We start from the raw sequence: 10,098 nt of genomic DNA, 5'->3' as shown, positions 1-10,098 counted from the left end.
CCCGCATCTTCAATCTGTAAAGTATTCTTTGGAGGACCGAATACACAATGTGCTTTTTTTTCTTACAAAGTTCCTATTGTTTCTTTTCAACTACATTTCCGAGCACAGAGCCGCAATGATGAGTTGACCCCTGCTCTTATTATTGTGGTATTGAAATTTTTTCTTTTCCATTTAGACCAATAATCATTAAAATTTTTTAACCAGCTTTTAATATTAAGCAATAATTTGAAAGCATACAAAAGTAATTGAGTGAAAGAACACTTAACAAAAAGATGAGATATAGTTTGAATTGATTTTTGTTGAGAACAAGATGTTATTTTTTAATACTATGATAAAATAATAATTTTTTTTAAAAAACTCTACATATTTCTCAAATAACTAATCAAATGAAACACATATTTTTTTGCATTCAAACTTTGAATTAAAATATTATTTATATGAAAGTGAAAATATTGAATAATTGTCAATGTTATCATTGTATTACAAGCATCATGGCTAAATAACTGGTACATACTGCTTATAGTCGAGTAATGACAAAACCATTGTGATGGTCGTTGTTTGAAACATTGGCCTTGGATAGGTGGTACAAGATGTGCAGTACATTTTCTCGGACTCTCATCAAGTTCAAATTATAGGTTATCTTAGCTAAGCTCTTGTGATCACGCAAGACCTTTATGCAGCAATTTCATTTGTCCTGATCCAACTCCCACTAAATAGCTTTGAATCTTTGATGACCCATTCTTCTTCCATTCTAACCACCTCTGCAGACCACCTCTAGATGGTTGCATTTCTTATGAATTTTAATTTAGCTGCAGATCAGCCTGCAGAGAAGCTTTCTTCAAGAACAAAAGTCTCAAACACTGGCTAACTTAGTCCATCCAATACAGATTAAAAGTTGAATTATCCATTGTGTCAGGTAAGGTTTGTCTCCCACTTTTATTTTGAGTTTGTTTATCTTATCAGTACTGCAAGGAGAAGATGGCCACCAACTAGAAGACTTTTCTCTTTTCTTTTCCCATCTAAACCAGTATGTTAATCCCTGTCACCATTAATAGCGGGCCGGTTTGGTGAATTTGATGTTGGGTCAAGTCTGTGCGGTTGGAGCTAACGTTGAAACCCATCTACTTCTTGTTAGGTATATTTCAACGGGACGCCAAATTGGACAGTCAGTAATGCAGTAATATATTGATACTGATTCCTCAAGAAAAAAAAAAAAAAAAAAGGAAGTACAAGAAAAGGAACTCTGGAAAATTCAAGTCATCAACGAGAAGAATAATGCGTTTACTTGGGGTGACACAGTAATCGGCTCACCTAATTAACGAGACCCAAACATTTAGTTGGGGTAGTTAGACAAAGAATATGGGAGTTGGAATCCGTTCAATTCGTGCAAGCAGTGGATGGTTTCAGTTATTCTCGCATGGACATGGATACGATCGTTAAACAGATACAGATGGGTACATATTTTTCTCCAGTCGCTCATCAACTCTCAACTGGTGGCACCCATCCTTATACAAATTACGCTCTTTGAATTCTTGCATGTAGGGGAGAATTTGATTTCCTAAAATTGGGACAAGGCTGGCTGCTCCGCATGCTGACAAAAATATAAAGTTGCTCACCTAGCCCTCATGATCAAAGGTGATTTCACATGCACAATTCCGAAGGTTCAGGTTGCATCATTCGTACAAAAAAATAATTGATCCTGTGCAATATGCACTATTAGATCATGCTTCGCAAAATTTTTAGAATATTTTAAATTTTTTCTTTCATCTATTTACACAAATCTTATAATAATTATTATGCAATTCAACAATAGATATTGATAAATTATTTTTTTATGCTCTAGATAGAATCTGGAAGTCCACATCTAAGGGTTTATTAACATACCTAGATTCAAAACAGCTGCATGACTGGTGGCTATTTAATACACATGACCTATTCAAATCCTCATACTGGTATTGGAATGAGATGCCCACCCACCTCCAAACCCCCGACCAAAGAGAAAAAAAAATATTCCAAAACTGCACTCAAAAATTTATAAAATGACTCATTATTTTAATTAATTGGCTAATTTTAAAATTAAATTACTAATATTAAATATTAAAATATTAAAACCACCGGGACCTGCAACTGTCCAAGGTTCAACCCGCTCTGAAACCTTTTAACCTACAGCCGGTCCATCCAAATTCCAAAACCCACCATTTCCTCGCAACCCCAAACCCCAACCAAAAAAAAAAAAAAGGGTAAAAACATTTTATTATTCAGTGTTTTCTTTTTATATATACGAAGAGTCGCTCTTTCTTCGCTCGCTTTTCCCCGGCTCTTCCGATCTCGAACACTCATACGCCCCTTCCCTGCTCTCCGTTGCCCTGTTGCGAAAACAGAGCGGCTGGCACCCCGGGAGTTGCAGCAAGTACCTAAAGAGATTGCCGACATTAACTCAAAACATTTTAAAGTAATCGATCCTTGCGGGCCCCATTCCTCAACCCTCCAGATACGGACAGAAGCGAACCGATACATGCATGCCTCCGCCTCCTCTCCTAGCGCCCCCTTTATAAAATCCTAGACAAAGCTACCAACAGACTCATATTTTCCACCGCATTCTTTCTCAAGGCAAAGCTACTAAGGGACTCATACTCTCCATCTAATAAGATGGCCAGATTCTTAATTTTTATGGTCCTTCATTCTCTTCTTCTCTTCTTCATTTCAGGTAATGAGCATTCTTAGATCTAGCCCCTGTTTTCCTCTGTTTTGAGATTTATAGTTATAAAGGTGAGTTGTTCTTCGTGTTTCAGGGGGTTCAGCGGCGACGTTCACGCTGACGAATAACTGTGAGTACACTGTGTGGCCGGGGTCGCTGTCAGGGGCGGGCACGGTGGAGCTGGAGACGACGGGGTTCGCCCTGCAGACAGGGGAGTCGCGGAGCCTGAATGCGCCAGCCAAGTGGTCCGGCCGTTTCTGGGGCCGCACCCTATGCTCCACCAATTCCACAACCGGCAAGTTCACCTGCGGCACCGGCGACTGCGGCTCTGGAACCGTAGAGTGCTCCGGTTTTGGCGCCGCCGTCCCGGCGACGCTGGCCGAGTTCACCCTCGATGGAAGCGGGGGAATGGACTTCTACGACGTCAGTCTCGTCGATGGCTACAATGTGCCGATGCTGGTGGTGCCGCAAGGGGCCACCTCCCCCGGCGGGAACTGCACCGCGACGGGGTGTCTGGTGGACCTGAACGGCGTTTGTCCGTCGGTCCTGAAGGTGGTGCTCGCGAGTGCCAACGGCGGGAGCGAGAGCGTAGCGTGCAAAAGTGCGTGCGACGCATTCGGGTCGCCGCAGTACTGCTGCAGCGGCGCCTACGGGAACCCCAGCACATGCAAGCCCTCGTCGTACTCTCAGTTCTTCAAGAACGCCTGCCCCCGCGCGTACAGCTACGCCTACGACGACGCCTCCTCTACCTTCACCTGCTACAACGCCAATTACCTCATCACCTTCTGCCCCAGCACTGCCAGGTACGGGTTTTTTTTTTTTCGTTCCTCTCGACAGCAAAATTAAACCTCTACTTCTTTCTTTCTTAATTCGCACTTAAAATCTTTAAAAATTAAATCGAGTTGGTCTGGCCGTCGGCACTACCAGGCTGGGCTGTGGCCTTGTAGATGCGGTCCGGTGTTTTGGATTCGGGCAGGCATGAATAGTGATTTGGTCAGGATAATATGGGAATTTGCGTGATGCAGAGGGGTCTCTTCGAGGAGTTTGCTTTCTTTGCGTCAATCTGTGGCAAGAGAGTTAGAAACGACGGCGGCAAGGAAGAGTTCCTTTCCTTTCCTTTCTGGCCGCATACAATGATGCGTGCGGTGCTGCACCTTGCTCTCTGTCTCAAACTTTCTGGTTGTTTCCGTAGGTGTCCTGACCGACAGATGAAACATGGGATAGATGTTTTGACATCTCCTACAAATGTTCCTGACGAGCTTCGCTAAGCTGTCGCTTATTCGCTGGTCAAACGTTAGATGATGATATGTAGCAAGTTATGATTAGTTTATTTAGTAGACCATGCCAAAAATGGCATGAACCATCAGCAACTAGATGCTAAAATATCTGATCTTCCATCCGCATTGAAGGCGGCCAGAACAAAATTAAATTAAATTATGTCGGCAACCGTGTCCTCCTTGATGTCTGGTGTGAGCAATCCCCGTCTTCTTCTTTCCACCTCTGTTCTCCCTTCTCCCATACTTTGTCCATGCTCGGCGTAATTGAATTGGCTCCACGCGCACCAGTCCACCCAAGTACCCAAACCCATTTCCACTTCTCCTCTACTAGATTACTGAGATTTTTATAAAATCTTATCCTAACGAATTATTCTATTTTTTTAATTTCTTAACAGTGAGAAATCAGCTGGCGATGATCCGAAGGCGGCGGCAGCGCTGCCCTTGATCAACAGCACCATGGCCTTCCTCAGCGGCGATGAAGTCAGCAGCGGCGATGCCTCGCTCTCCGTGCCGCGCGCGGCGCTTCTCTCCGTCTCTCTCGCCGTCCTCGCCGCCTCCTCGCTGCTATCGCGACCCTACTAAAAGTCGAAACGGTTTACCCGCTATCCCATACCTAACTAGCGTGCGGGAGGGGCCGCACGTGGCGGTTTGGCCCGCCCGCTTCGCGCCCGTCTTGCCGCTTTGTGCGCGAGAGGGCCGACCACCACAATTTTCTGCTTTTTTTTTTTTTTTTTTTTTTTTTTTTTGGGTGATACCGCCTTTTCGCCTTCTCCCAGTTCCTTTTTTGATAAGACGCCTTCTCTCTATTTGGACCGGCTCTTTCGTCTCTTCGATGCAAGCTTCTGCTGCTGGCGAGGTGACGATAGTGCGACAAGGAACGAAATTTGAAGCCGGCTTTTTGACCTTTCTTTCCGCGCTTGCGGAAAAACTTTGGTTGCCGCCTGTACGAAATATTCTGGACGATTTTTTTTTCTTTTAATCTTTCTATATGTTTCGGATAGGTGGTTGCCATCGATTTTATAGTAGTTTATGTGAAAACATTGAATATTGTAATCTTATTCACAAATAGACAAGGTTAAGAATGCTTATCAATTATTTTGGATCTTATGTATTACCATTCTTCTCTGTTACTCTGTTTTCCTCTTTATTTCTGCAACTGAGACTTTTGTTTGATGATGTCATTGTTTCTTCTGGGGCTCCGTTTTAATTTTGTCTTTTGACTATACTTATGAATAAAATTCTTCTTCCTTATCAAAAAAAAAAAAAAAAACTTATCAATTATTTTGAATATATATATATATATATGCTCTCGTTATGTTGCTATCATGTGAGTCGATCGGGAACACGCAAGAGGGCTGAGAATTGCCGTTCTGTGGCTTGTCGATCGCTTTGGTCGACAATTAATGACCTATGACATACTCAAATAGTTAAGTCGAATAAAACCATTTCTGGTAATGACTTGTATGTGCGTGACCACAACCGCGGAACCTAAGTGAGTTCATGCGGTCAAAAAGAACTCCGTCAGCCACCGGCGGCAAGTTTCACTCTGCCATTGAAAAGGTTGAGAATAAAAGAGCACCACGTATGCATCCGGGCCCATATGCCTGATGTGAATGAAGTAATTTGAAAGGATTAAGTTTTTAATTTTTTGAAAATATAATGATATAAATTAAACAAGAAAAGATACCATAAAAAACAGATCTTAAAATATTATGAAACCGAAAAAGAAAAAAAAAAAAGATTAAAGAAAATAATATCTTTATTGAGGATAATTTTTAATTCTTACATTTCATTGTTCTCCAATAGGAGTATATATAGATTACAAGGTCTAGCTATTGTAGCAATTACAAGAAGAAGGAATATCTCGATTACATACCAAGTAAAGAGAAACCAAATGTAGAATAGCTAAACAAGGAGAAAGACCAAATAAGAGAGAAAGACCAAATAGGAGTGCCAGTCAAATATGAATATGTGTTGACTTGCTAAACATAGGAAAGAGCCAAATAAGACTGCAAGCCAAAATAGAATGTTGGGTTGGAATGATTGTGTGCTGATACACCCCCTCAAGATGAAGAATCGGGAGCACGAATCTTCAGCTTGTCCTTTAGGAACCTAAAACGGGAGGTACCCAAGGGCTTGGTGAGAATATCGGCAAGCTGATCTTGGGTGGAGATGAACTGAACAGATAGTTGATGTCTTGCAACACGTTCACGAACAAAATAAAAATCAATTTCGACATGCTTCGTGCGAGCATGAAAAACAAGATTGGCCGACAGATAAGTGGCCCCAATATTGTCATACCATAGAATCGGAGGACCATGTAAGGGATGGCCAAGTTCCTGAAACAATGACTCAAGCCAGATAAGTTCAGCTGATGCATCTGCTAAGGCTTTATATTCAGACTCTGTGGACGAGCGGGCAACTGTTTTCTGTTTACGAGATGCCCAAGAAATGAGGTTGGGACCGAGAAAGATTGCATAGCCTCCAGTGGAACGCCTATCAATCCCACTACCCGCCCAATCTGCATCCGAGAAAGCTTGGAGAGAGCGAGAGGTGGATCGGCGAATGTGTAACCCATGATCAGCTGTAGTTTGAAGGTACCGTAAGATGCATTTGACCATAATCCAGTGATCAGTATTAGGAGACTGCATAAACTGACATACTTTATTCACTGCAAAGGAAATATCCGGACGTGTCAATGTAACATACTGAAGAGCCCCAACAATGGAGCGATACTGTGTGGGGTCCGGATGGGGAGCACCCCCTGAATCAGAATCTTTTGTCATGACCATTGGGGTCTGAATAGGTTTACAATCAACCATGCCTGCCTTTAAAAGAAGATCTTTAATGTAGCGGTTTTGAGATAATAATAATCCAGCAGAGTTCCGAACAACCTCAATTCCTAAGAAAAAATGGAGATCACCAAGATCCTTAATAGAAAATTCCTTAGCAAGCTTTTGAAGAAGAAGAGAAATCTGACTGGAGTCATTGCTGGTTACCAAAATATCATCAACATAGATGAGCACATAGAGGACATGAGACCTCATCCTTAAAATAAATAATGAAGGATCAGTTTTGCTGGCAACAAACTCTAGTCGGAGAAGAAATTGGGAGAGACGGTGAAACCAGGCACGGGGTGCTTGTTTTAACCCATATAAAGATTTGTGGAGATGACAGACATAATCTGGATGGTCGCGATCCTCAAAACCTGACGGTTGGGACATGTAGACTTCTTCTGTTAGGTTGCCATGTAAAAAGGCATTATGAACATCTAATTGCCGGATGGACCAACCTTGAGAGATTGCAATACTTAGAATAGACCGAATGGTGGTAGGTTTGATAACCGGACTGAATGTCTCATTGTAGTCGAGGCCAAGTTGCTGATGGAACCCTTTAGCAACTAGACGCGCTTTGTAACGCTCGAGAGACCCATCAGCTTTTCTCTTGATCCTGTACACCCATTTACACCCGACCAAATTCTTTTGATGAGATGAACGTGGAACAAGAGACCACGTACCATTACGAATTAAGGCATTAAATTCTTCAGTCATTGCAGCACGCCACTCAGAGTGTTTAGAGGCTTGAGTAAAGCAAGTAGGTTCTATGGTGAGGATAGTGGTGGTGAGGGCGGATGGCTGGTTGGAACGGGGTCGAAGTACCATGGAATGTGTACGGGTGGGTTGGGCAGGTGGGTCAGGGGAGGTTTTGTCTTGCAGGGAGCTAGTTGTAGGGGAAAGCGTAGGAAGGGAAGGTTTTGCTGATGAGGAGAGGTCAGTAAGTAATCTGGTCCGAACAGGTGCAGAGTCGTTAATGCTAAAGGGGCTTGGAGTGGGATCGGTCATAGGAGAAGGTGTTGAGGCAGACCGAGAAAAGGGGGATGCAGCCGATGATGAGTTGGACAGACGATGCAAAGGAGAATGTGGAATTGGTGGAGAAACAGATGGTAGTGGGGTGGCCTCTTGTAGAGGGTGAAGTAATGTAACGCCCCAAGGTGGGGAAGAGGGAGATGATGGTGGTGGACAAGTTAATGAAGACTGAGATTGAAAAGGAAAGGTAGATTCGTCGAAGCGAACGTGCCTAGCGATATATGTTCGATTTGTTTTTAAATCGAGACATCGATAGGCACTATGAGAGGGACTATAGCCGAGAAACACACACGGTTGAGACCGATACTCCATTTTATGCCGATTGTAAGGACGAAGAAGAGGATAGCAAAGACACCCAAAAATTCGTAGGAAGGCATAGGATGGTGGTTTGTTGTGAATGAGTTCGAAGGGGGATACATCACTAGAGACTTTAGATGGCATCCTATTAATGAGAAAAACAGCCGTTTCAAAGGCATAGTGCCAGTATGACATGGGCACGGATCCATGAGCAAGAAGGGATAGGCCGATTTTCGTAATATGATGGTGACGACGTTCGACAGCCCCTTGTTGCTCATGGGTGTGAGGAGCAGCAACACGATGGGTAATGCCAATTTTATGAAAAAATTGAGGAAGAGAGTAAAATTCTCCTCCCCAGTCAGTTTGGATTGATTTAATAGTACGAGAGAAATGCCGTTCAACCAAGACTTGAAATTGTAAGAAAGTAGAGAATACATCAGATTTGCGCATTAATGGATAAAACCAAATATATTTACTTTGATCATCAACAAAAATTATGTAGTAGCGGTGTCCTAACAAAGATGGAGTAGGAGAAGGACCCCAAACATCACTATAAATAAGATCTAATGGAAACTGACTGCGACGATGGGACGGAGGTAAATGCAACTTACTAGACTTGCCTAATTGACATGAGGGACAAAGGAAACGAAGATGTGCAGACTTGCAGGGTAGATTATTGGTCTTCACCATGGAGCGAAGCAAGCGATAATGGGGATGGCCCAAACGGTTGTGCCAGCCATCAAGAGTGGTGCTCTCGGCTACGTGAACAGATGCAGACAACGGAGAAGGGCTGGAATGGAGAGTGTATAATCCTCTTTTACTCGGATCGGATAACACTATGGTCTTGGTAGTTCGATCCTTCACAAGAAAATGAGAGGGGTGAAATTCAAAAAAGATATTGTTATCTTTTGCAAACTGTTGTACGGAAAGTAAATTTTTAGAAATAGAAGGAACGTGTAAGATGTTAGATAACTGAAAAGAAAGAGAAGAGTAGGGAGAGGAAAAAGAACCATGACCAATATGTGATATATGTAATCCCTTACCATTGCCTACATGCACCTGATCAGGACCAGTGTACTCATCATAGGAGGACATAGAATGAGTGTTAGGAGTGATATGGTGAGATGCTCCTGTATCTGGGTACCAAGTGAGGGCAGTGGAGGGGTGAGGGGTAGGGAGAAGTGGTGGATTAGGGTGATGTTGAGATGGATTTGGATTTGGATTTGGATATGGTGAATATGAGAAATTGACATTGGGTTGTGGAGAGAAAAAGTGTGGATATGGTTGCTGAGGGCGATAGAAGCAGGTGGCATTAGAGTGGTTGTTACGATTGTAAAACGAACACCATTGAGAACCACGGCCACCAGGTGGACCAAAACGACCACGACCTCGACCAAACTTGCCACGTCCTCCACGACCTCTAGTAAAATCACGGCCAATAGAGGGCCTAGGGTCATTGGAAGAATGGACAAACCGTTGAGCAGTATTGACGATAGGATTGGCAACAGTTAATTTTCTAAATGCCCGCATGCTTTCATGGCTAAGTAACAGCCCATGAAGTTCAGTGTATGTCGGAGGGGTGTGTCGGTTGAGAATGCCAGGGACCGCATCCTGTAGATCATCACATAGAGCACGCAATACATGAAGATTAAATTCGGTTGGCTTGAGGGCATTACCAGAGGCAGCAAGTTCATCAGCCACAGCTTTGGCACGTCGGAGCAGAGAGGTGACGGTCTCATCTGATTTTTGACGTAGATTCTGCAACTCTAGATGCAGAGACATGAGCCTGGTAGGAGATGCTGAACCAAAGGCTTCATGAAGAGTGGTCCAGCACTCAAAACTAGTCTCTTTGTCAAGAAGAAAAGGAACCAAATCTTCAGATAATGAAGCAACAAGAAGGCTTACGAGTTGGACATCTTGTTGTTGCCAAGCAGTAGCGGCAATCGGATCGGTGGGCTGT

General features: G+C 43.2%; 1 protein-coding gene across 1 annotated transcript; it reads left to right on the top strand.

Moving 5' to 3' along the window:
* Positions 1-2,341: 2,341 nt before the first annotated feature.
* LOC105054390 (thaumatin-like protein 1) lies at positions 2,342-5,070 on the top strand. Its single transcript, XM_010935873.4, has 3 exons — positions 2,342-2,707; positions 2,793-3,501; positions 4,371-5,070. The coding sequence occupies exons 1-3, from the start codon at positions 2,650-2,652 to the stop codon at positions 4,555-4,557; spliced, it is 954 nt and encodes a 317-aa protein (XP_010934175.1). The 5' UTR covers positions 2,342-2,649; the 3' UTR covers positions 4,558-5,070.
* The last annotated feature ends 5,028 nt before the right edge of the window (positions 5,071-10,098 follow it).

Source organism: Elaeis guineensis, chromosome 11 (assembly GCF_000442705.2).
Source record: "Elaeis guineensis isolate ETL-2024a chromosome 11, EG11, whole genome shotgun sequence".
Taxonomy (NCBI): Eukaryota; Viridiplantae; Streptophyta; class Magnoliopsida; order Arecales; family Arecaceae; genus Elaeis; species Elaeis guineensis.
This window is presented reverse-complemented; position numbering and strand designations above follow the sequence as displayed.

Excerpts from the sequence above, each read along its gene's own strand:
- LOC105054390 (XM_010935873.4), top strand. The coding sequence starts at position 2,650 with ATGGCCAGATTCTTAATTTTTATGGTCCTTCATTCTCTTCTTCTCTTC. Across the intron at positions 2,708-2,792 it reads TCTTCTCTTCTTCATTTCAG|GGGGTTCAGCGGCGACGTTC; the intron begins GTAATGAGCATT and ends TTCGTGTTTCAG. Across the intron at positions 3,502-4,370 it reads TTCTGCCCCAGCACTGCCAG|TGAGAAATCAGCTGGCGATG; the intron begins GTACGGGTTTTT and ends ATTTCTTAACAG.